We start from the raw sequence: 26,281 nt of genomic DNA on the forward strand, positions 1-26,281 counted from the left end.
TCAGACACGGTCACTCACAATTCACGCCAGCAGCCCACTTCACTGTTCACAAGACCTCAATCCCGATCCGGCTCGAAGGACCAAATGTTTCGGAATGCTATTGCTTAGAAAACACTCCGGGCGGAGCTGGTACTATCTTGTTAGAGACTGGGAATCGAGGAGGACGGACCACTAAGCGAAATGAGAGGGCCGTATAGAGTTGTAACACTTTTATTGTTCCTAATACAGATACTTGACGAAATCAGAGTCAATATCGATCGAAGTAATTATTCGCGCCATTCAAGATAGCTCGCAAGACGAAACGATCGACAAACGAAGTCGTTCAATATACTTGGTTTCCGAAGAGCTGTCGCGTAACAGTGTCTTGGAAGCGCTCCGAACGCAAACTGTCTATGCTCGAGCTCGAACGCCCGCACGCGTGTGTTTATGTCGATCATCTTATTCGAGGTGAGGCTCCACGTGAACCTCGCATGTTCCACGCGATATCGTACCGAGCTGGGAAACTCTCCGGATCGCAGGCACCGCCGGAACGCGACAGATCGGAAACAATAATAATAACGCAAGATATACCGGGACGCTTCTTCATTTCGTTTACCTTAGCTTTAATTTTCAAATCATTCCGGAACACAGATCTTGTCAGTAAAAATGTGTAACTTCGCAGAATTCATATGAAAAGGTTAATAAATGTGCACAGTTTTACTACTTTTTCACTTTTAAGCCCAGATAGCACAGTGCGTCAAATAACGTTGTAATGCCGTCAAAGTGACGTCTCTTACGACAACAATCCGCCACTTTGACTGCACTATTACGCCACTTGACGCCACTGTGCTATCTGGGAGTAGACAAAGAAACAAACTTTATGAATGTCTCATGTATATAATTTGATGAACCTTCAGTCTTATTATATCTTATTAATCTTCTTCGTCTGATAATTTTTGTGTTGAGTATTTTTTATTTTCTATTCTCTCTAGTATCTTAAGTTGCCTTTCTAAGATGCTATTTCGCTCTTTTTGCAATTGTAATTGTTCTGTTTGTAATTCATTACATTTTTTGAGCTCCGTCAGATATTTTGTACGTATTTCTTGTTTGGCATCACTTTCTCTTTGTAGCACAGCACAGATGGATTCCTTAACTGATTGTAGAGTATGCGCCAATTTGCCATCTCGTACTTTTGCTTTTGTATTTATTAAAGATGAGCAACTGCTATCCGTTATGGACGATCTGCTGCTACCTGCTACTGATAGAGATTCACTGTTAACTGCAGATGGTGTCGAAGGTGGTGAGTTTAGTGCGATAGAATATTGTTCTTCATTTTCATTCCTGTAATAGGAAACATTTTAAATTATATATCTAGAAATGAATTAAAAAACATCTTAAGGAGATGATTACTCACTGAGACAAATGTTGATTGACCACCCTTTGCAAAACTTCTTCTTGAGAAACCATTTCATTGCGGCCAGCTACAAAAGGTGGCACTCCACTGTGACTTTTTCCAAATAATTTTATCATTTCACTGCAAAGATATATATGTATTCTATTACTTACTCATTAACTACTAAATATAATACTAAATACTTAATAAAAACAGAATATTGTGAGAATAACAAAATAAAAATATAAAACAAACTGACTGAACTGTTAATGATAAATGTTTAATTCAAAAATATTACATTTATAGTTATATACAGAAAATACAAGATAGAACTTACTCTTCATATGGAAGAGGTTTAGTGCCTTTCCCAGAACTGTTTTTTCCCATGGTCCGTTTAATATGTTTATCCCATTTCTTCTTCAACAATTTAAATTTATTTTTTATGTGATTTTTAGTAGCATTCACATAACCTCTTTCCTGGAAAGATTCTGCTATCGCTTGAAACATGGCCTCTTTACTTTGATATTTTCTTTTCTGGAATTTTTTTTCATGCTGTTCATACTCTGTGAAAAAACAACATTATGGTTCTATGGTCCCAAATAAAATAGCCATCATTATTGACACCTGAAGTATTCTCTTTTTCATTATATCTGAGCCTTGATTTGAGTCTTGAATTGAAGAGTCCAATGAAGATACAATTGTAGGCGTGTGCTGCATAGAGCTTGTTGCAGGAACCGTAACAGAAGGACTCTCATGGATTTTAATCTGAGGCTGAATTCTAGAAGGACCTGCTTTATTTGGTAAAGCATCCAAAAGTGAAGAGTCCAGTGAAGACACAATTGTAGGTGTGTACTGCATAGAGCTTGTTACAGGAACAGTAACAGAAGGACTCTCATGGATTATAGTTTGAGGCTGAATTGTAGAAGAATTTGTTTTATTCAGTACAGAATCCAGAGGCGCAGTTGTGGTTAGGAACTGTGTCGAGTCTGTTGTAGTAGTTGCAACAGAAGTCTGGGGAGGCTTGAATAACTTTATTGACACCAGTTTAGGTTTCACAGCTAAAACATAAAACAATATTAATTATAGTACAATATTCATGCAATTTAAATTACCTTAAAATAAAATTATTTAATCTATCTTTTAGAATTTATTTTATTAGTCAATTAAGTAAAAATATAACTAAAGTATTGTATTTAAGTAATCAGCATCATATGAAATTCTTACGTTTAAAAGAAGTCTCCATGATTGTTAATTTTGAAATATTCTCTGGACTCTAGACCCGACTGACTTGAGCAATGGCTGCTGTTTACACACTTCACACGCATGCGCGTGATGCGCGCATAACATAGCCTCAATTGCACCACCTTCGAAGGTGAGGCAAAAAAGGTTTGTTCGCGTCGCATGCCCCAACATGCTCTTTCTCACTCCAATGCGCTCCAATACGTTCGCGTCACCTGAACCAAGATGGCGACTAGATGTTCGCGTCACGTTAGAGCATACTCCAAGGAGCAATCAGGAGCACGCTTTATTTAGCAATACGTTCGCGTCACCTAAACCAAGATGTCGACTAAATGTTCGCGTCACGTTAGAGTACACTCCAAGGAGCAATTAGGAGCACGCTCTATTTGCCTCACCTTCGAAGGTGGTGCAATTGAGGCTATGTTATGCGCGCATCACGCGCATGCGTGTGAAGTGTGTAAACAGTAGCCATTGCTCAAGTCAGTCGGGTCTAGAGTCCAGAGAATATTTCAAAATTAACAATCATGGAGACTTCTTTTAAACGTAAGAATTTCATATGATGCTGATTACTTAAATACAATACTTTAGTTATATTTTTACTTCATTTTTTTCTTTATTGAGAAAGTTACAAACTTTATGAACGCTTCACATATACGTATGTAGTTATATGTATTTAAAGTTTATATAATTTTGTTAATTGTATTTAAAATTTTTATTTCAAGTTTAAATAATTTTTAGTTTATTAAAGTTTATTTCAGTTTTTTCATTTATTTCTTTTCTGTTATTTTGATAAACAGCGTAACAAAGCTGTATCAAACTCTGCAACAGAGCAAAGCTGCATTTACTTATTGAGTTTTTTTTTTACATAATAAAGCAGCATTATTATTTACTTGCAGTCAAGCGTACAAAGCTAATGATTGAAAATCAAAACTGTCATTTCTTGTCCAATTTACATTTTTTGTTAATTCTCTATAACATTTTTGATTTTGATAATTATCGATAAAAAAATCATATAATAGTAAAATATACATTTACATTATGTAGTTATATTTCTCTATTTGTATGAAAAAATAGGCGTATATGACAATAAAAGACTGATGTATGGATAAATTTTTAACAAAATTGTTTTATTTGTTGTCTTTTTTATGATATTACATGAGAACTTATTTCATCAAATTTAATATCAAATTTTAATCTATTTTAATTAAAATGAGCTGAATAGAAGATATATAATTGTAATATTCATAATTATTAATAAATGAAATATATTTGTGTAATCGTTAATTGTTATAATCGTTATAATTACAATCTAAAATTTAAATAACGCGTTGCTGTTGTTGCAATTCCTGAAAATATAATTTATACATTTTGTTTATTACATTTTGTACATTATATTTCCTAATTTCTATAACTAAAAAAAACAACATAAATATTTGAAAGCACTTTGAGATAGTTTTATACGTCAAGTACATCATACATATTTTTTAATTGAACGACACAGATTGATACGATGCAGCATGTGATATGTCAATGTTAACGACAATATCGATATTTAAAAAAAATAATAAACATAATATTTAAATATTAATATTAGAAGAAAATATTTAAACAAAATTATTTGTATACTCTTATTCAAATCGTCGTTGAAACAATTGTCTACATAATTCATCTCTGAGATCGCGACCATGTCGATCATCATCTGGATCTTCATCTCTATCTGCTGCTGGGACATTATGCAACAATACTTGCGCATTTATATCGGCATGATTGTCGACTTCAGGTTCTTCCATGTGTTGCAAATCATCCAAGTCAGCCAAATTGTGAAGAACGCAGCAAGCGAAGATGAATTTGACGATGAATTGCATATTTCTCAGCTTCAGAAAATATAACTGTCTAAAACGTTGTTTCAGTATTCCAAATCCATGCTCAACTGAAATTCTGCACTGACTATGTATACGATTAAAATTTCTTTGGGCCTGCGTCAAATGTCCATTATCCCGATATGGAGTAATTAATTGGAGAAGACATGGGTATGCAGCATCTCCAAGAAGTATGCTTCCATCTGAAATAAAAGCACGTATATTTAAGATTAACAGCTAATGCTAAGGCTGCGTTTTGATATTCACTCTGCCAGCGTTGAAAATTTATAGTTTACATGTACTACAAATTTATAATACTGGCAGTGAATATCTTCTTCGGACACTTTCAAATACAAAAATTATAGATAATTACCAGTCCATATCTACAAGATATTTACGATTTTAACTGAATTGAATAAGAAATACAAAGCTAGTTGGTTTATATACAAAAATACAGTAAATTATGAATGTGATAAGTTTATACTTTCACAAAGTATTGGCAAATCTTCAACCAAACTGGAATTTGCAAATACTCTTGCATCGTGCACTGAACCAGGGTAGCCAATGAATACATCTAAGAACTTCTTCTGTTCATTAACGGTCCCTTGCATGTGTACGGAAAAATAATGCTTTCTATTGATGTAAGCCACTGGATCTTCAGAAGGTTTGTCAATACGGATATGTGAGCCGTCAATACATCCTACAACACAAAAAAGAAATACACTAAATAAATTAATGTAATTGGATTACACATACTGAATTACAAAACTGTGAGCTTAAATTAAATATAATATCATCGAAGAGAATCACATTATTACCAATTACTCCAGGAAAACCTTTACTTTCAAGATAGTATCTTTGCGTTCTTTGCTTCTCTACTTCAGTAGGATACCGAATAACTTCATTCCTCATATCATACAAAAATTGTGTGACTCCACGTAACACAGATTCAAGGGTACTAAGAGAGAGATCGAATCTGTCAGCAACATCTCTGAAACTATAGCACTTTGATGGCCAGCAAACCACAAAAAAGTGAGAATATGTTTCTCAGCCGAAACTACTTTGAATCCTCCATGTCCTATAAAATATTGATCAAACTTTATTCAAAATAAAGTTAAAAATTTTTAGTATACACATATCTAATTTAAAAAAATCAATACTTACCTCCTAAATTTCTAAAATATGGCCAATGGCTAAATTTCTCTACCATACTTATAAAAAGTGTTCTCTTCAAACGAAAATGCATAACAAACTCTCTATCCGTATACATAGGCACTATATTTTTAATGTAATTAGTTATGCATGTTCTATGTATTCTTTGGACAAAACCTTCTGCAATTTCAACAATTGCGTTAATGGCAATATCTGCAAATATCAATCATAAAATACAATAAAAGTGCACAAACTACTTAAGAAAAATTAAATTTAAAATTACAAGATTTTTACAGATTACGTCAAAGTTAGAAACGCCACATCTTTATCATCAATACTCACTTTCTATTTCATCGTCGTTCCCATTGTCTTCTAACAAATCACCAATTCTTGCCAAAGGTACAAGATTTTCAGCCAAAAAGTCATCATTAATATTATTTATTATCATACGAAAACCGCCCAAAAAATCTAAACGATCCATTATTTACCAATTTGGAATAACCAGTCAATGATGTGCGATGTGCGATTGGAAGTTTGGAAGAAGGGAAGGGAGTGCTCAAGTCTGTTCGTGTCACTGAGCGTTGGTGCACATAAACCCATCTGACCCAACCGCCATCTTATCTGTGATCCAAAAGTCCGTTCACGTCACTGAGGGTGCCATTACATGGAGCGCGGAAACGCGGAAACGCGGAAACGCGGAAGCGCGGAAGACAAAATTTACTAGATTTCCGTCGATCCGTTCCGTCTGTTTTGAATGCCTTAATATTACATGGAGCATATTTTGAGCGGAAAAGCGGAACGGAGAATTATAAAATATTAATTTTTAACGGTATTTATTGATTAAAATGCTTGTATTCAATAGATAAGCTGAAAAGATAAGCATATTAATAAAAATTGCAATGAATTAAGTGAACACAATTTTAAGAAATGAATACAAATGTCTATTTGTCACTATACTGTTCCGCTTTTCCGCGCAAATTGTGCTCCATGTAATATAAGGAGAAACAAACTCGCGGAACGAACGCGTCAAAATCCGTTGTCAACGCGGATACAGTATACTCAATCAAATTTCGGAGCTGTTTAATCACATTGAAAAAAAAAGCTTTTACACATACTCTTCGATTACTTTATTATTTAATAAAAGTGGCAGTATAATATTATAGATCCAAACATCATGTTGATGGTTATTATGAAGTATATCTTATATGCAAGCCAGGGTACATACATAGGCTGCGTTAAGTACTGGCAGTGAATATCGAAACGCAGCCATACATACATACACGATAATAGCGGATTCCGCTTTTCCGTTCAAACGTGCGGGACTCAACTCGCGGAAACGCGGAATCTAGTTACTATTCTGTTCCGCGCTTCCGCGTTTCCGCGTTTCCGCGCTCCATGTAATGTTTCCGCGAGTTGAGTCCCGCACGTTTGAACGGAAAAGCGGAATCCGCTATTATCGTGTATGTATGTATGTATGGCTGCGTTTCGATATTCACTGCCAGTACTTAACGCAGCCTATGTATGTACCCTGGCTTGCATATAAGATATACTTCATAATAACCATCAACATGATGTTTGGATCTATAATATTATACTGCCACTTTTATTAAATAATAAAGTAATCGAAGAGTATGTGTAAAAGATTTTTTTTCAATGTGATTAAACAGCTCCGAAATTTGATGGAGTATACTGTATCCGCGTTGACAACGGATTTTGACGCGTTCGTTCCGCGAGTTTGTTTCTCCTTATATTACATGGAGCACAATTTGCGCGGAAAAGCGGAACAGTATAGTGACAAATAGACATTTGTATTCATTTCTTAAAATTGTGTTCACTTAATTCATTGCAATTTTTATTAATATGCTTATCTTTTCAGCTTATCTATTGAATACAAGCATTTTAATCAATAAATACCGTTAAAAATTAATATTTTATAATTCTCCGTTCCGTTTTTCCGCTCAAAATATGCTCCATGTAATGTAATGTAATTGTAATGTAATTAAGGCATTCAAAACAGACGGAACGGATCGACGGAAATCTAGTAAATTTTGTCTTCCGCGCTTCCGCGTTTCCGCGTTTCCGCGCTCCATGTAATGGCACCCTAACTTTGATGGTCATGGAACTAATTAGGCTTTCAAATCCACAAAATTATGGGAATTGGTACAAGGTATAATGTCTGAATGAGTAGTTGAGTTCCGTGAAATGTATGTGCGCATGTGCATATATGTATATAAAATGCGCTTTTCAGAATCCAGCTAGTTCTTTTTTTTAAGCAAATGTTGATATTTTTTAATCTATACGTTTATTTTTTTAGGTACATTGTTGTTAAAATTTGAAGAAAGTGATCTCAGTGAAGCATTGAAGTCTCTCAGATCATGGCTGCGAAATGCCAAAGGAAGAATGAAACCTGCACATTAGTATTACAGGTTTATTGTGATGTAGAAATATCGACATGCTCTTATTTTTACGTCGGAACGAAGTGACACCACCAGAGGTGCAAGATAGTTCAAGCTTTTGATACACTGCAAGATAAGAGACCAAATAATTCGGTAAGAGGACTCTGCGGGGTGTTTATCGCGAAAAGCCACTGTTGCGATGGCCGAGTCTCGTAGATCATCCTAGTAGACGCGTTTGTGTATAGACGCGCTAGTAAATTTTATTTCATTTTATTTTTTTTATTTTTACGATTCCGATAAAAATGTGGGATCGAGGGTTCATAGAGAGAGAGTGGATTTGTGAATCTGGCGTTCAATTGCGGATGTATTGTTATAAACATGTAAGTGCAAGTTCGTCAATTTCTGCCCAGACTTAACTATAGCGAACGAGAGAATTGCTAAATAATAAAATGATTATAATGACATTAGTATATATAATACATATACCATATATATATACTGATACGATACTGAAGCATCATCTTTTGTATCATTTGTTCGTTTGTTTTTATCGTACTGCGTTTGTCTAGCTTTCATTATTAATACAATACCAAGATGATGACTCGGTTTCGACTCGGTATCTTGTGTGTAAATATATATCCGCTTATTAAAAAACCGTGTAAGAATAACTAATAAAAAAATATGTATACAAATGCAACGAGGGCAAGTCTTCTCGACGAATCTTCCTTGCACTCCCCTTTTTCAGGATTTCTACATTCTACAGTGTTAAGTACCAAATATCAGTGTGATTTAAATAGTTTATTTAACATACTCGTATTAAGGTGGTTTATTCGCGACGATTTGAGTCAAATTAAACCTCATTTTAAAACTTCTAATTTCATACACTTTCATAGTCGACTAAATTCATTAATGAATTTCTCAAAATGATTGTATATCACAAATCGAATAAATAATCAATAATAAAAAAGAGGCGAATGAAAATAGTCCAATTTTCTTAGCGTAGTACAGAAGAGCTTCAGATGTGGCAACGTCGCAACATTCATGTAAACAAATGGTTGCACGTGTATCGTTCGGAGCAATAAACTTAGAGGTTAATTTTATTTAAGTGCAACATTTACTTTTATATCATGAACGAACAACCGCGTTTTAAAGGACGCTTTATCAAACAAAAAGTGCTTGACCACAAAAGAAAACGCGCAGAACTATTGACAAAAAACAAGCCGAATGGCGAAACACAGCCGAAGTAAAATACCCATGTGAAGGGCGACACGTTGTTACTCTCAAAACGCTGGGAAAGAATTTGAAATGCGGAAATCGATGTCATTTAACTAATTTTGTGAACATTCTATACGGTTGAGATTGTTGGCTTTGGTACCGCATATGATTCGGAAGACACTCCTCTGTTTTTATTCTAATTTTCAACCTGATCTGTCTTTTCTATAATCTACTACCATCAATTTATCTCAAAATTACGGTCTCTCACGCGTCGTCCGCCATAAACGCAATGCTTCAGATAGGGAAAAAAGCATATTTTTAGACAATAATATCTCGGAAACTACACGGTCAATCCATTTCAAATTTAGCATGAAGATTCGTCAGTTGCTTAATTACTTTTACTGAAAAAACTGCATCGATCTGTTTTCATAGGTTATATGGACATACCACCTTAAATACACCAACTTGTATGGGATACAACGCAATAAGCAGACCGGATGAGCAAAAAGGTCTGTCGATATTCAGAACCGTTGTTTAAAACAATGAATTATTTCGCTGCTAATTTCAATTAGTGAGAATAGATGCGAGTTCTGAATACAGACTACGAAGAACGCTAGGAGTTAATAAAGAATGAAAAAAAGGATGAGTAAATAACGAACCTCTTTGAGGAAAAGGACAGTTTTCGAGAGACAGAGGCACGTAAGGATGATCTAACATTTATATGTATGTACTCCTTGGTAACATTTTTCCCAGAAATTAAATATTTTGAAAAATACTGTGCCATACTTTAAATTCCTTATCTTGTATAAATGAGTACGTATTATTATTTAGTAATAAGTAAATTAGTCCTTTTACTTTAGAGGTAGGTCTATTATACGTCTATAATACGTCTATTACGCAGAACGTCTATTATGCCCGATCTACAATAGCTGTAGTAAGCTGTAGTAAGCCTCAAGATGTAAGAAATTGACCAATCACAGTCGATTATTCTCCTCACATTCGCCTGTAATTGGTCAATTTCTTACAGCTTGAGGCTTACTACAGCTATTGTAGATCGGGCATTAGACGTCTATTATATGCGTCTAAAAGAGGCCACTTAGACATCTATCTAGATGCGTCTATCGATCTAAGTTAGATGCGTCTGATAGACGTTTGCTAGATGTCTATCCGATCTCGCGATTCTCCCTGGGATCCATTCGTATGTATTTGACCGGAAATGGATGTCCAGGAAAGAATCTACCATATGAAATCGTTTGTATTTCGTATGAAGACTTTTGAAGTGCAATTGAAAAAGTTTGTGAGTCATTCGTTTAATTGTAATTAATTAATTATTTTTACACCATGCATTTAGCCGAAATAGATAAATTAATAAAAGTTTTTATACGGAATCGTTTGTATTTTGTATGAAGAGTTATGAAGTGTGATTAAAAAGGTTTGTGAGTCACCCAGATAATTTTAATTAAATATTTATAAACTCGGTAATTAGCCGAAATATAGATTTTTAGTTATTCATGTTAAAAGAAGAAGGCGCTAGTGTTCCCGAAGGTCCGTCTGCAATCAGAATTAATATGAACGTTTTAAAAATTATTTTATACTGAAATAAATAAATATACAGGCTAATAAGTCTGTAGCTATAAGCGATAGTTGCTAATTAAGTTTGTAAAGATGTACCAGCTGTGCAGAGTGAAGAGCAGGTTATCTCAAACGCCCTGCCACAACCCAATTAAAAGAGACTTAAATGTCATTACCGCTGAGAAGTACTTCTTGCCATTTAAGTTAGCATGTCAGAGCAACCGAATTGTCCATTGCGTTCCACCTTGAATTTTTTTTATAGTCGTTTATTAGGATTGCCCTACTTTTAAATTGAGCGCTTTTTAATGTATTATTATTATTAAACTACCGATATCGATATATTATTAGTAATTTAATATTAAAACTTGACAAAGTGACGTAAACTAATTCACTCATAGTATTATAACAAAGTATTATGCGTTCAAATTCTCGAAAGCTAGCTTCTTTACTATGCTCTCTCTTTATGTCGATCGATTCAGATAAAAATCTCCGAAGTCTTTCTTTCTCTCGCGATATTCATAGAGTAAAACTGTACAAAAACTCTACGAAAGTAGCGATATTTTTCACGGATCTGGTTTGAGTCTCGGCTCTTGGGGAAAGTACGCATGTAGAAAGAGTACGCCAACACAGTTTATCCTGCTAAAATGGTTATCAATCTCTATAAATTCTTTATTGTTTACACATAAATTATAGAATATCTAAACGTTTCTTTTTTTTCGATGTACTGTGAAATTGTACAATAGAGTTACAAATAAAGATAAAGCCACACTTTACGTATAATCTGATTCAGTCTTTGCTAATGTTACATAATAACGTGCGAAAGAACTAACAGTTAGACTATTTAAGAATTTTAATTAAGATACTGAAAGCATAAAACTGTTCAGCTAGCTTTACACAAAGATATTGGTCTTCTTCTTTATGAAATCGTCAAATTATGGATTATGATACATTTCTACATTATCACCAGCATCGAATCTAATCTTATTTATCGTGATACTCTTGAGAAACTGTTAATCCATTGTCTTAACTCGATCGCGGCGCAGAATTGCGTCCACCAATGTTGTTCCTCTCCCTCCCATCGATTCCCGTAAAAGCTGTCTACATATTGAACAGTCGATACAACGACGGCGGATTAGTCTGAAATTAAGCACACGTTAACAATCACTCTTCTTGCTAAAATCACAATTCTCTTTTCAATCGCATACCTTGATTATGACATAGACCAGCACGGGAGTCAGATCGTCGGCAGCAGGTATGCCTCTTTCCGACGCCATAGAGAGGAGATTAATGACGGTAGTCGCGCAACGAAATACACACTGCAACTTATCCCTAGGAGTCTTATACGCCGATATCACAGCCAATTCAGCCTGCGCCCATGACCAGTGGCATTCGTAATGATGAACTTTTAAAATGTGTAGGTCCTTGTGATTTGGATGAGTTACGACCTTTGCCAACTTTTTGATGTGACCGTGAAAAAGCTGGTCCCTATATACATCTCCATCTTCATTTAGATAGAGCGCATTGTGGTATACCCGTGCCATGACGGTTCTTTCCACCACGACTCGCCAAATCTAACTGGTTGACGCTCGCCGCTGAAAGTAAGAAATAAGTTCAGACGTCTCTGAGCACTCCGTTAAGATCAATTGCGAGATAAATAATTATATTCATGTACATTGCCAGATCGGATCGTTATCCATTTCCACGTGGACCTTCCCTAGAAAATTATCCACGAGATCCTGTTTCTCGTCTGCTAACGTAAGCTTTTTAAACTCTTCGCAGAAACGCAGGAGAAAAGCCTTCTTTTTTCCAAAAATACCCTCACACAAACGGATACAAGATGATTGATAGCATCCCGATCGCACTTAACTCGCACGCATAATCTGAAAAATATTATTATTAAACGGTTAATCTTACATTTAAACATCTTACATTTACTTATACGTTACATACAAAGATGATATTTATATATAAACAGTACCTATCTAAGTGAGCTAATGTCGACAGCAATCCCTGACGACATCTTATTAAATATGCGATATAAGGAGATCGCTTTTGATAATCCACTCGAAGTGATTTGAAGAGCTTTCCATCGTCATTAAATAGACGCCCGCAACGTAAAGTTTCATGAAGATGAGCTAGTAATGCTCTATTCTGCAGGTTTATAGCTTCTGCCAATTGTAGTTGTAAAAACGCAACTAGTTCGTTTTCTTTCTGCGACTAACAATGTCTCTGTAATAAAATGTTATATGCGAATATTTGAACATTAAGTAATTAAGTAATCCATAAAAAAATCACACTTTGTTTTGTACGCCATGATTAAAAAATAATATAATAAATACCTCTGAAGTATTCCATGGAATGTGTTGAAGGTCAGCAGTGCTAAGTACCATACGTAATTTTCTTTTAACATCCGCAAAAGCATAAGAGTTCTACATTATTCGAATCGATTGAAAGTCTTTCGTCTTCCACCTCTTTTATACGGGACTGATTGCTTTCGACCGAAGCTGTATCGCCTAGCTGCGCTTCGCTTTCTTCTGTATTTCGCTAATATATCATCGGTAGTATCTGAAATTAATCAAAAGAACAATTTATTACTGTCTAAAACTTGCAGGAAAACTTTTCCTTTTTTTTAGCATTATATACTTTCCGATTTATCTTCAATTCTACAAAACTATTAAAACAGAAACCGTTTATATTGTAACAAAATAATATATAATTGTTAATAGTTATTTATTAATATCTTACCGCCCGCGATATTACCGGATGATGTTACATCTTCCGACATAATTCTGCGTAATCTGTGCCTGCACACATCAACGCCGTCGCCACCAGCTTCTTGATCGAAACATCTGTCGTCCGTCACGCGGATTGCTTTACCTCTACGATTTTTCAATGACAATTTTAATTTACCAAAGAAACCGCGTTTGTTTTTTTAATCGTTGTCCAACAATTCCTTATCGCCACGCTCGGCGGTCATGTCAAAGCTTATGCTCTTTGGAATAGCTCCCGTTGATGCATTTGGAAAAATTGGGAATCGAACCATCTACCGCGTCACACGTGCCATTATAACCGTCAGTGTTGGTAAATCTGACGTTGAAATGTTACTCTTCACACGAGGTTCTGATCCGGAACTGCTGCTGGATGTTACGCTAGCCGTGCTTAATCGGCCTACGGTATTCCCGACTGACGCCATGCAGCTGTCCAACTCCTGATTCACAAAATTCACATTAGATGTATAACGTTCTTCGGTGGGAAAGACAACAGATTGACAGAAGGATTAAGTGAAGAAATGCAAACCTCTGTTTTCACGTCACCGTTTTGGGACTTCTCTGACAAAACAGACGCAGAAATATGATTAGCTAATCCGCACAGATCCTCGTAAGCGCATGTATGACCATCCACTTGTGCTCAAAAGAGCTGCTACAGGTCTCGAGGATGTTCATAAAGATCTCCTTAAAGAACACCTCAATCTGCATCTTGAGGTGCATCTTGAAACGGGCGAGCAGCGCCAGGAACAGCGCTAACGACAGCTCGAACACTTCCGGCACCAAAGACACGCCATTCTTCGACAGCACGACACACAAGTACTGTTTAATGGCGATAACAAACATCTCGTTAGAGCGCAATATTGGACCGGCATTCTGCAAGATTCCCAGAAGTAACTGAAGCGACAAGATCTTGGAACGGAGCTCGTGCGATATTGGATCGGGAGTGCCGTCCGGCAGCGGTTTCATAGAGAGCTTGCAGAGAGCGCGAAACACCAGGACTGCATCATTTTGCAGCACATGGGTGAATTTTGCAGTTACCATGTTGTCATTCTCAGCGGCTGCCTCGTCACCGTTGTTCTCCGGACTACCGTTCTCCAAACTGACTTCCTCTTCCAATGGCACCACGGATTTTACTACATCATCAAGAATACTCTTGACAATTGTTTGAGAATCAATGTTATCATTACTAGGAGCATTCTCTGGACTAACCTTGGCTTCAGTTTCGCCGTTTGCTATGACAGAACCCTCCTGCTAATGTTCCCCATCAAGCCTCACGATCTCTTCCTCCGCCTCCGCCTGAGCCTCCATTCGCGCGAAGATCACGTTGATCATCTGCGTGAGAGTCGCACGGGCTGTTGTTTGATTCACCAGGTTGCGCGACGCCAAGTAAACATTGTAAACAGTACGAATTGTTTAACAGTACCGTACTCTCGTGTACCTCCACACCTCCGCTGGCTTGTCATTACAGTCAGCAGAGCTTTAATAATCTGCAGCTGCACATCCTCATCGGTCTGTGGACCGGTGAAGCACCCGCAGATTGTCTCGACAATGCGCACAATCAGCAGCTTGTTAGGCTCCGTTGAATCAGGCACATTGCCAGTGAGATGGCTATATGCGATTAACTTCTGCAGGCAGTCCAGTGCTGTGTCACCACAATCCGTAGTGACTAGCTCTGACATGCTGATTCAAATAGCAAGAAGTACTTCTCAGCAGTAATGACATTTTAGTTGCTCAATTGGGCTGTGGCAGGGCGTTTGAGATAACCTCTTTACCCTGCACAGCTGGTACATCTTTGATCTCGTTACGGAGGTCCTCTGCAAGACAGAATATTAGTCACAAACTTAATTAGCAACTATCGCTTATAATTACAGGCTTATTAGTCTGTATATTTATTTATTTCACTATAAAATAATTTTTAAAACGTTTATATTAATTCTGATTGCAGACGGACCTTCGGGAACACTAGCGCCTTCTTCTTTTAACATAAATAACTAAAAATCTATATTTCGGCTAATTACCAAGTTTATAAATATTTAAGGAGGCTCTTACCTCGATCATAAAACGACAGATCTTTATGAAATTAAATTATGTTGTAAAGTGAACCACAACGAACCGATGCCCAAAACTTTAGCATAGGTTGACGATAAAAATTTTAAAAATATCAGTATTGAAATTCGCATTTTTAACACAGGGCATATGGTAAACACTAAAATTTTTACCGGAAGTGATGTGTTTTCTTGGCAAGTTTGCGAGCCAGGTAAACAAAAAACTAAGGAATTGGTAGTTAAAATAATAATCTTTCTAATGATAAGAAGAAAACTTGGGTTGACGATGAGTTATAAAAGAATTTAGTTTTTAAAAGACGTACGCAGGTTGGCGAAGGATTTCCGAGTGTCAAAAAAGCGCGAAGTTTCAACCTCACTTGCAAATGTTTTTTCTTGCGCCCGTATGGGCGGATAATTTTCTCTCGCGCATCGACAACCTTTTTTTCGGAATTTCCTTTCATTTTCCCTTCAGCTTCTCCGTTAAATTTCTTTTAGCCCAACTCTTCATCGCATCATCGCTACAACGTCACGGTACACCTCACTTACTCAATGCTAAGACGACGTTGGTCAATTCTTACGACTCACCCCTAAGAGCAAAGTTGACAGAATGCGGTAAGTCGACTTTTATAAGTCGACTTCTAGTCGGCTTCTAAAAATGGCAGAAAGTCGACTAAAAGTCGATTTCTAAATAGGCGACTTCTAAAAATAGCGAAAAGTCGACTAAAGGTGCGAATTCATGGGACGCTCGTTTCAGCCAGTTTCAGCGTATCGCGAGATCACGTGATTTCGATCTGACGCTAGCGTCAAGCAAAGAAAGCTGGATTTTCTCAGCTTTAAACGTCAAAGTCAAAGCAGCGCGAAGACGCCGAAATTTTGACGCTGTTTTCCTTTTCATGAATTTCAATTGACGCCGGCGTCACGTGTGGTCATGCGACCTTCTTTCCGCTGAAAATGAGCGTCGAGCGTCAGCATGAAAAGGCACCTTAAAAGTCGACTTCTAAATAGTCGACTTATAAAAGTCAACGGAAAGTTTACTTTTATAAGTCGACTTCTAGTCGACTTCTAAAAATGGCGGAAAGTCGACTAAAAGTCGACTTTTAAATAGTCGATTATAAAAAGACGGAAAACAGTCAAGCGGCGCGTCATGCATCATCAATATGGCGGCGAATCTCGAGGAGGCTGGAGGAGAAAATTAATATGTTTACGCGAGTGCAAGGAATACATGCCGCGAGACAGGACACGATAAGACGTCGAAAAGCGCCGCGCTATCAACCACCGCCACGAAACGTCGTCGATGTCATCATTGTCTTCCCGTTGACTTCCTCGATTAGATCAGAATACTGGAATTTGACTGTATGTATGTTGCAATATGTTTGAGATAGTTGTCTACATTGTCTACAACAAGAATTGTTACAGAATACCGTTACCAACCAACATGGAAGCGAAATTGCTGCGCCAGATAGTTCTTGCAGGTATGGCGGATCTAAAAGAGGATCAGAATAAGGCCAAGTGGAAACATGCTTTGGAGGTTAGGTATGGTGTGTTATTAATTATCATCGATAATTAAGAACTATTGAATGCGACTTCTCCATTCTGAACCATCTTTCAGAACACCATCAGAAATGGAGGAACCTGTGTTCATGCATTCTTCGTGCGTTCTACGGAAAATCAGTCCAGAATAGGTGGTTTATAAAGAAGTGTACGAAACGAATAAGATGTATATGCGAGGTGTCACGGCGATAGAACCCGAATGATTGCCGAAATTCGCTTCCACGCTATGCCATCTTAGTGAACCATTGGTTGATCCACCCCCAAGGTATTTTTATCACAATTGTTGCTTTATAATGTTTTTTCTATTTATTTATAAAGATATTAATCTTTATTATGATCAAATATTATTCTCATTTATAGATATAATCAATAAGGAACCAGGAAGATCATTTGCCGCGTGTCTGGTACATTTGGAAAGGCTGGATGGGCACTACCATCGATGGATATAGAGCATCTGTGGACGGTGTAAAATGGTTCGCGTATTTCTTCTTGGAGGGTCAAGTGTACCCTAAGCTGAAACGATTTGTTTCGTCGCTGCTGACGACACCTGGGAGCATCACCAAGTCATAGGCCAGGTAAATCGTTATTCTCCTTTCGATTTCACGTTGATTGATCGAATAGATTACATCAATTCAATATGATTTTTTCAGGTTGATACCACACACTCGAGCAATAGTACAAACGCTGCAGTCGCAGGGAGTCGTGTCCAAATACAAACTGCTAGAAATCTGGGGTTTGGATGAAAAATGTGAGATTTTAATTTATAAAATAATATTTAGATATTATCATAGAGTAGACTTCTATACAATACTAAACCGCTGACAGGCATCTCGGCCGTGATGCTTGCCGCCATGTTGATTTTAGTCAAGATATGCTATACTACAGATTCTATACAAGTGGTTTTATACAAGATTTCTATACAATAGTCTGGCATATACAGAATGTCCAAAAGAAAGGGTTTAATACTACAGGAGTCGTGGTTCGATTTCGGCATTCAAGTACGCTACACGTTGAAGGCATGACTTACAAACTTATTGATAACATGTACCAATATTTAACACAAAAACATTCGCCTGCTTCGTTATGTACTGTAATAACAAATGCAGATAAACGCACATCATGAGCAACTGAACACCCGATAGTGACTTATTGTTAATTCAATATGGCCGCACTCTTCACTAACACTTGCACCTCGCACTCGCATCAGCTTTTCGGCAGTGCGTCCATAGATGTTAATGGTCTAGTATATATATATAAAAGTCTGTAGATATTATATATTTATAATTTTAGTTCTGTTGTCAGCTTACAAGTAGTGGCTGCCGGAATTCGCGCACGCAGAAGTAACACAGATATGACAACACAAAGTGGCCGCCTTTGTAATTAAGAATAAAACATTAGGATTGTAATTATACAGTTTTTTAGATAATTAAATTATTTTATGTATGAAAAAAACTCGAAATGCATCAGTTTTAGCCTTCCAGCAAAGGGTCGATTGTGTATCTTGAAATAATGAGGTAAAAATTACAAAAGTGAGAAAATTTATTAGCGTATCTACGATTTTATTTATCAAAATCTAATAAAATCTGTTAACTTTTGTCATTTTCACCTCATTTCAAGATACACAACCGACCTCCAGACGTACGAGGCGGTTTATTTTATTGACTTTAAAAGTTGGCAGGAAGTCGACTTGAAGTCCACTTCTACCGAAACTGACTTGGCAGAGAAGTCGACTTTTTAAAGGACAAAAGTCGACTTTCGTCCTTAAAAAAGTCGACTTTCTGCCAAGTCAGTATCGGTAGAAGTCGACTTCAAGTCGACTTAAAGTTGACTTCTTGCTCTTAGGGAAGTGTATATTGGGATATTCTCAATGATAAGTGTAGGTTGGGGATTAAGCCTCAATGTTTAGTACATGTGATTCTGTTCCGCTAAAATATTTTTTCTGATGTCCCATGGAGCGGAAAATGCGGGAGCGTCTGTGCGTGCCAATAATGTACGCTGTTCCGATAGATACATGAAAGAATCTATGGGAAACAATCTTGTGATTGGCAAGAGTTAATTGCGCTTCCACGAATTCCGCTCCATGGGACATGGAAAAAGATATTTCAGCGGAACGCAACTGGCGGAATGTCTGCTATTAAACAATCTTCATTCCGCCAATTCCGCATTGCGCATACGTTCCATACCATGGGATCGCACCATTAAGGTCTATCCAGACAAACTTGCATAGGTGCATAACCATATGCATGAAGATAGGGTGCGTTCCCAATATACGCGTCGCGCGTCGCGTCACAACGCCGCGTCACAGTATAAGAAAAAGTCATGAGTTATTTAATCAAAACGTTTCATTTTATGACGTCATTTCCGACGCAAGATCTTGTCGGAAATGACGTCATAAAATGAAACGTTTTGATTGGATAACTCATGACGCGCCGTGTGACGCGACGCGCGACGCGTATAGTGGGAACGCACCCAAACGGATTGGTCTATTTTTTTATGCACATGCATATGGATCAATCAATTCTCTTATGTGAGAGTACGGTTTTTCCTATTTTTTAGGAAAACGGTTGACCACCAAACGTTTTAATGACGATATTCGTGACCACCAAACGATTCCGCGTCGAACAAGCTGTATGAAAGTCAATTTGATTAATGAATAATGTTTATCCATCAAATTATCGAGCTAACTTCACGGAGTCATACGACCAATGGCGTGAGAGTACGGTTTTTTCTATTTTTTAGGAAAACGATTGACTACCAAACGTTTTAATGACAATATTCGTGACCACCAAACGATTCCGCGTCGAATGAGCCCTATCCAAAGTCAATTTGGGTGATAAATACAATTTTTCCGACTAATAGCACAGAGGTGATATGTCCGGCATTATGCGCATATGGTTTTTTCTATTTTCTAATGAAACGGTTGACCACCAAACGTTTTACTGGTGATATTCGTGACCACCAAACGATTCCGCGTCGAATGAGCTATAAAAAAGTTAAATTGGTTGAAAAAAAAATTGTCCGGCTAACTTATTCACACCGGATATTTTAATTTTATTTTACAGGAAAACGGCTAACCACCAAACGATCGAACTAGACTACCAAAGACCATCAAACGACCACCAATCGATACCAATTAATGAAAGTTCGATACGTTGAAGTTGTCCGGCCAACTTCAACGTATCGAACTTTCATTAATTGGAATCGATTGGTGGTCGTTTGGTGGCCTTCGGTAGTCTAGTCCGATCGTTTGGTGGTTAGTCGTTTTCTTGTAAAATAAAAATGAAATTTCTGGTGTGAACTTAACCGGACAATTTTTATTTTTCAACCAATTTAACTTTTTTATAGCTCATTCGACGCGGAATCGTTTGGTGGTCACTATATCATCATAAAAACGTTTGGTGGTCAATCGTTTTTCTAGAAAATAGAAAAAACCGTATGCGCATAATGCCGGACATATCATATCACCTTTGTGCCACTAGTCGGAACAATTGTATTTATCACCCAAATTGACTTTGATAGGGCTCAATCGACGACGCAGAATCGTTTGGTGGTCACGAATATCGTAATTAAAACGTTTGGTGGTCAATGGTTTTCCTGAGAAATAGAAAAAAAACCGTACTCTCACGCCATTGGTCGCATGACTCCGTGACGTTGGCTTGGTAATTTGATGGATAAACATTATTTATCAATCGAATTGACTTTCATACGGCTCAATCGACGCGGAATCGTTTGGTGGTCACGAATATCGTCATTAAAACGTTTGGTGGTCAATAGTTTTCCTAAGAAATAGAAAGAACCGTACTCTCACGCCATTGGTCGCATGACTCCGTGACGTAGCTTGGTAATTTAATGGATAAACATTATTTATTAATCAAATTGACTTTCATACGGCTCAATCGACGCGGAATCGTTTGGTGGTCATGAATATCGTCATTAAAACGTTTGGTGGTCAATGGTTTTCCTAAGAAATAGAAAAAACCGTACTCTCACGCCATTGGTCGAATGACTCCGTGACGTTGGCTCGGTAATTTGATGGGTAAACATTATTTGTCAATCAAATTGACTTTCATACGGCTCAATCGACGCGGAATCGTTTGGTGGTCACGAATTATGGTCCGGCATTATGCGCATACGGTTTTTTCTATTTTCTGAGAAAACGGTTAACCACCAAACGTTTTTACTGATTATATTTGTGACCACCAAACGATTCCGCGTCGATTGAGCCGTATGAAAGTCAATTTGATTATCATAAATAATGTTTATCCCTCAAATTACCGAGCCAACGTCACGGAGTCATGCGACCAATGGCGTGAGAGTACGGTTTTTTTCTATTTCTCAGGAAAACCATTGACCACTAAACGTTTTAATTACGATATTCGTGACCACCAAACGATTCTGCGTCGTCGATTGAGCCCTATCAAAGTCAATTTGGGTGATAAATACAATTGTTCCGACTAGTGGCACAAAGGTGATATGATATGTCCGGCATTATGCGCATACGGTTTTTTCTATTTTCTAGGAAAACGGTTGACCACTAAACGTTTTTATGATGATATTCGTGACCACCAAACGATTCCGCGTCGAATGAGCTATAAAAAAGTTAAATTGGTTGAAAAATAAAAATTGTCCGGCTAAGTTTACACCGGAAATTTCATTTTTATTTTACAAGAAAACGACTAACCACCAAACAATCGGACTAGACTACCAAAGACCACCAAACGACCACCAATTGATTCCAATTAATGAAAGTTCGATACGTTGAAGTTGTCCGGCCAACTTCATACAGGTCAACTTCATAGAGGTCCGCTTGCGAGCCATGCCATAACTTCATTGAGGTGGCCACTATGCGTCTTTTGCGTTTTTTCCTATAGGTATAGGTAAATGTTGGCAACATTGCTTGTTGTTACTGATACACTTTGTAATTATTTTCTTTCTCTGATTTTGTAATAAAGTTAAAGCGGCAAGTTTAACTTAATGATGAAAAACAATAGTTTAGTAACCACACACACACACATTAGCTATTACGAAAGTTGCTTTTACTTCCTTGTGTGGTCGTGTGCCATCATTTATTCTGTATATCAATTTTATTTGGCAAATAATTGTAAGAATATAAAGAGAGGAAAAAAGAGAATTAAACTGTTTTAATGTTAATAATTTTAGTTATGTGTGATTTATATTTTCAGATTTCAATGACTATTACGATGCATATGGTGATTTTGATTCAGGATGGATTTGGGTTGGAAAGAAACGAGACATCTCCGATCAAGAGTGGCTTGTATGGCTCATATTAGTGAATAGATTGATACCTTATATTTTCATCCATCATTTTATCAGTCAAATTATTAAAGTCCATAGTAACAATATGGTATAATAATTATATGCAAAATATATAGTAGAAAATAAGTAATATTAAAAGAAAATAACAAAGATATTTTTCAGATATTATGCTATTGGTACATCTTATCGTCTATCATTTTTCTCTATCACTATTTGGGTACATTGAGCATGTTATGTGCAATACTGCAACCTAGTTTTTTACATATATTAACACATATATGTAGTAAGAATACAGCATGGACTATACATATTTTGTATCTATTTGTAATACACATATTAAAAATACCAAATGGGACATTCCAAAGTTGGCTAGGAATCACTGATGAGAAGCATTATATTTTAACACTTCTAATGTGTTGGATACATTTAAGAAGTATCAGTCACAATATGGATAGCATTGATGACCAATTCTCCAATTCAAATAATTTTATTCAGAAATTAGCATATTGCTTGTACTTGCCTACATTATTTTTAGGACCACTTATTTTGTATCATGAATTTGTGGAATCTGTATGTATGAGCAATTATATTATATATCATAAAGAATCACGAAATTTTCTATAATAGATTTTATTTTTCAGATTAATCAACCACATGAATATTGGAATTATCAAAGGCTTCTAACTTTTATATTAAATTTAGTTAGATACATGTTCTGGTTATATATGACTGAATTATTGCTACATTTTATTTATATAAATGCTATACAATATCACTCACAGGTAATAAGTCTTTTTATATACAAGATATACATCATATTTGTATATAAGAACATATTTTATTTTTTGTACAGGTTGTACAGAATTTAAATTCTTGGGCACTGTATGGTTTAGGATATTGCATGGGACAATTTTTTTTGAATAAATATGTTGTAATCTATGGAACATGCAGTAGTTTATGTTATTTAGATAACATAAAAGCACCATCGCAACCTAAATGCATAGCTAGGATTCATTTATATTCCGACATGTGGAAACATTTTGATAGAGGATTATACAAATTTCTTATAAGGTAAGTTTAATTCACTTTTTAAAATTGATTAAACTTATCTACTAGACATATATCTTCTATTACACTAATTAATAAGAAAATTACATATATTTCATTATAATACAGACTCTTCTTAATATTCTAATATTGCTTACAGATATATTTATGTTCCAATACAAAAATCACAAAAATATAGATATTTTGGAAAACTGTTTGCATCATTTACATGTTTTACATTTGTCTTTATATGGCATGGAATACAAATGAACATCTTTATTTGGACATTGCTCAATTTTATAGGAATAGTAATTGAAGATATAGGAGTATCAATTGGCAAAAGTAAACAATATCATAAAATACAAAATATGTATTTATCTTCAAGAAATACTAAAAGACTTCATTGCATGCTAGCAAGCCCTCTTTTAGCAATATCAGCCATATCTAATTTTTATTTTTTGGGTGGACGAGAAATTGGAAATATCTTTATACAGAATATATTATACGGCAAGTTTATTATATCATATTTTGTTTAATATATAGAGAGATTATATCTGTTATTATTTTATAAATGTGTTTTATATTATTAATGTGTTCTATATTATTATTAATGTATTTTATATTATTATTAATTTTTATAGTTTTACAAATAATCGAATATTGCAAAAGTATTCTCGTACTTTAAAAAAATCAAAATTAAAATGTTATTTTTTGTCTATAGGATCCTGGAAAAGCTTATCTATTCTGCTGTTCTTTCTTTATTGCTGTTGCCACGTTTCAGTAGATGTTAAAAGCTGGGAATTACGCCATATTAGAAGATAATGTAATGCTTCAAAAATTGGTCTACTAAATAAATGTTTGTACATAGATTGGTACAAATTTGTTCTGACGCCTTAAATGAAGGACAAAAACCTATTTGTGAGAAGTTAAAATCTCAGTTTAAAAGTTAATAATTTTTTTAAATATTTTTTTAATTGTTTAAATATTTTGCAGGAATATAAAAAAATATTTTTATAATCAAACAGACTTAAAAATTACAAGAACATTTTTTAGGAATTTTATTTTTTAAGTAAAAATATGTAAATAAATTACAATTGCAATTCTTGTTAGGTCTCTAAAACATAACAAAAATCACTAATTACCATAAATGACATTTTATATTATAAAATTTTATATGGTTTTTTTATTAACCTCTTTTTAAAAAAATTTATATATCTTCAAGTACAAAAATAAAAAATTCTTATATGTAAATATATATGAAGGTTTGTACGCGAGGGTCAGTACAAAAGTAATGCCTCCTAACATTTTTTTTTCAAATCTGGCGCCATAGAAAATTTTACGTTTCAAGACCGTCTTAAGGAGGCTCTTACCCGGCTGCTCTAATCAATGTAGCAACCGAAAAATTATCATTAATAATTGGTTATAAAATTATCGGAAAATTAAATAAAAAAATAAATAATGATTTTTACATAGTGTAAGAGTAAGTTATATGTTCTATTAGTGTAAATATTAAAATTTATACAATAAGTCAGTTGACTACGTCAGTGCTAAAGAGCAGAACATGCGCGTGTCACAACGTCGTCTGTAGCAGTCTGCAGCTAAGTGAGGTGTAGCCGTGTAGCGTTGTAGCGAATGATGCGATGAAGAGATGGAGCCAAAAGAAAGATATAACGTGAGAATGCTGAGAGGGAAAATGAAAGGAAAATTCGCGAAAATAAAGGTTGTCAATGCGCGAGAGAATAATTATGCCGCTACCATACAGCGCAGAGAAAAGACATGTGCAAGTGAGGTTAGAAACTTCGCGCTATTTTGACACTCGGAAGATCATTCGCCTAACCTGTCGTACGTCATATTAAAACTACAATATCTTTTATAACTCATCGTCAACACCAAGTTTTCTTCTTATCATTAGAAAGATTATTATTTTAACTACAATTCCTTAGTTTTTTGTTTACCTGGCTCGCAAACTTGCCAAGAAAATACATCACTTCCGGTAAAAATTTTAGTGTTTACCATATGCCCTGTGTTAAAAATGCGAATTTCAATACTGATATTTTTACAGTTTTTATCGTCAACCTATGCTCAAGTTTTGGGCATCGGTCCGTTGTGGTTCACTTTACAACATATATTAATTTCATAAAGATCTGTCATATTATGATCGAGGTAAGAGCCTCCTTAAGTAATATCTTAAGGGTGCATCCCGATGGAGAAGAAATAGCGGAACGGGACAGTAACGGAAAAGAGATATGGTGGGGGGGGTTAACCAATCAGAGTAGTTCCGTTTTAATTCCGTTCCGTTATTTAGCTGTTACGGAACGGAAAAGAAACGGAAAAATTTCTAACCTATTCTGTCAAAAGTTCACAAATAAGTGCAGTGAATCGATCGCTTTGCAACATTTTTATTTTTGCAAATAAAGAGCATTATGTCGTCATCGGTAAATATTACATGTGAAAATAAAATATATATGTTAAAATCCTATGTTAATATGTTAATGCTAATTAACCGAATGTGATATATTTTATTAATTTCCAGAAATTCAAATGTGGATATTGCCGCTGGATTGTTTGGTTTGATGAAGACAGAAAACTTTCACATCCTTGCTTAGCAAATCATACGAATTTAATAATGGATAAAGATCGAAATCTTTTTATACATTTATAATGGGATTAGACATACGTACCATTGTACGTATAATTCGCTATCATGCATCTTTTAATTAAGGAAGCTCTTACCCGGCTGCTCTAGTCAATGTAACAACCGAAAAATTATCATTAATAATTTGGTTAT

General features: G+C 35.7%; 1 protein-coding gene, 2 long non-coding RNA genes and 2 pseudogenes across 6 annotated transcripts; 3 read left to right on the forward strand and 2 right to left on the reverse strand.

Annotated features, from left to right (window-relative positions):
- Positions 1 to 194: 194 nt before the first annotated feature.
- Positions 195 to 3,166, reverse strand: LOC143902822 (uncharacterized; annotated as a pseudogene). Its single transcript, XR_013258494.1, has 5 exons — positions 2,597 to 3,166; positions 2,161 to 2,430; positions 1,710 to 2,008; positions 1,394 to 1,513; positions 195 to 1,320 (listed from the first exon to the last, which is right to left on the reverse strand). The product of XR_013258494.1 is annotated as an uncharacterized LOC143902822 (transcript).
- A 4,460-nt stretch (positions 3,167 to 7,626) lies between these two features.
- On the forward strand, positions 7,627 to 10,512 carry LOC143902839 (uncharacterized). The gene is made up of 3 exons (XR_013258504.1): positions 7,627 to 7,789; positions 7,937 to 9,108; positions 9,666 to 10,512. It is a non-coding gene; the product is annotated as an uncharacterized LOC143902839 (long non-coding RNA).
- Positions 10,513 to 11,532: 1,020 nt separating this feature from the next.
- Positions 11,533 to 15,252, reverse strand: LOC143902786 (receptor-mediated endocytosis protein 6 homolog; annotated as a pseudogene). Its single transcript, XR_013258477.1, has 9 exons — positions 15,012 to 15,252; positions 14,302 to 14,805; positions 14,103 to 14,206; positions 13,551 to 14,013; positions 13,145 to 13,370; positions 12,784 to 13,034; positions 12,478 to 12,685; positions 12,011 to 12,397; positions 11,533 to 11,942 (listed from the first exon to the last, which is right to left on the reverse strand). The product of XR_013258477.1 is annotated as a receptor-mediated endocytosis protein 6 homolog (transcript).
- Positions 15,253 to 16,751: 1,499 nt separating this feature from the next.
- LOC143902775 (uncharacterized) lies at positions 16,752 to 17,901 on the forward strand. 2 transcript variants are annotated; one of them, XR_013258474.1, is made up of 5 exons: positions 16,752 to 16,971; positions 17,035 to 17,146; positions 17,228 to 17,434; positions 17,530 to 17,744; positions 17,820 to 17,901. It is a non-coding gene; the product is annotated as an uncharacterized LOC143902775 (long non-coding RNA). The 2 variants fall into 2 exon arrangements; XR_013258475.1 differs by having other exon boundaries at positions 16,754 to 16,971; positions 17,035 to 17,151.
- Rasp (protein-cysteine N-palmitoyltransferase Rasp) lies at positions 17,593 to 25,268 on the forward strand. The gene is made up of 7 exons (XM_077415963.1): positions 17,593 to 17,732; positions 17,820 to 17,917; positions 22,353 to 22,444; positions 23,088 to 23,228; positions 23,300 to 23,517; positions 23,654 to 24,000; positions 24,215 to 25,268. The coding sequence occupies exons 1-7, from the start codon at positions 17,593 to 17,595 to the stop codon at positions 24,313 to 24,315; spliced, it is 1,137 nt and encodes a 378-aa protein (XP_077272089.1). The 3' UTR covers positions 24,316 to 25,268.
- Positions 25,269 to 26,281: the final 1,013 nt, after the last annotated feature.

Source organism: Temnothorax americanus, unplaced genomic scaffold (assembly GCF_048541705.1).
Source record: "Temnothorax americanus isolate GAGA-0224 unplaced genomic scaffold, ASM4854170v1 Scaffold40, whole genome shotgun sequence".
NCBI lineage: Eukaryota > Metazoa > Arthropoda > Insecta > Hymenoptera > Formicidae > Temnothorax > Temnothorax americanus.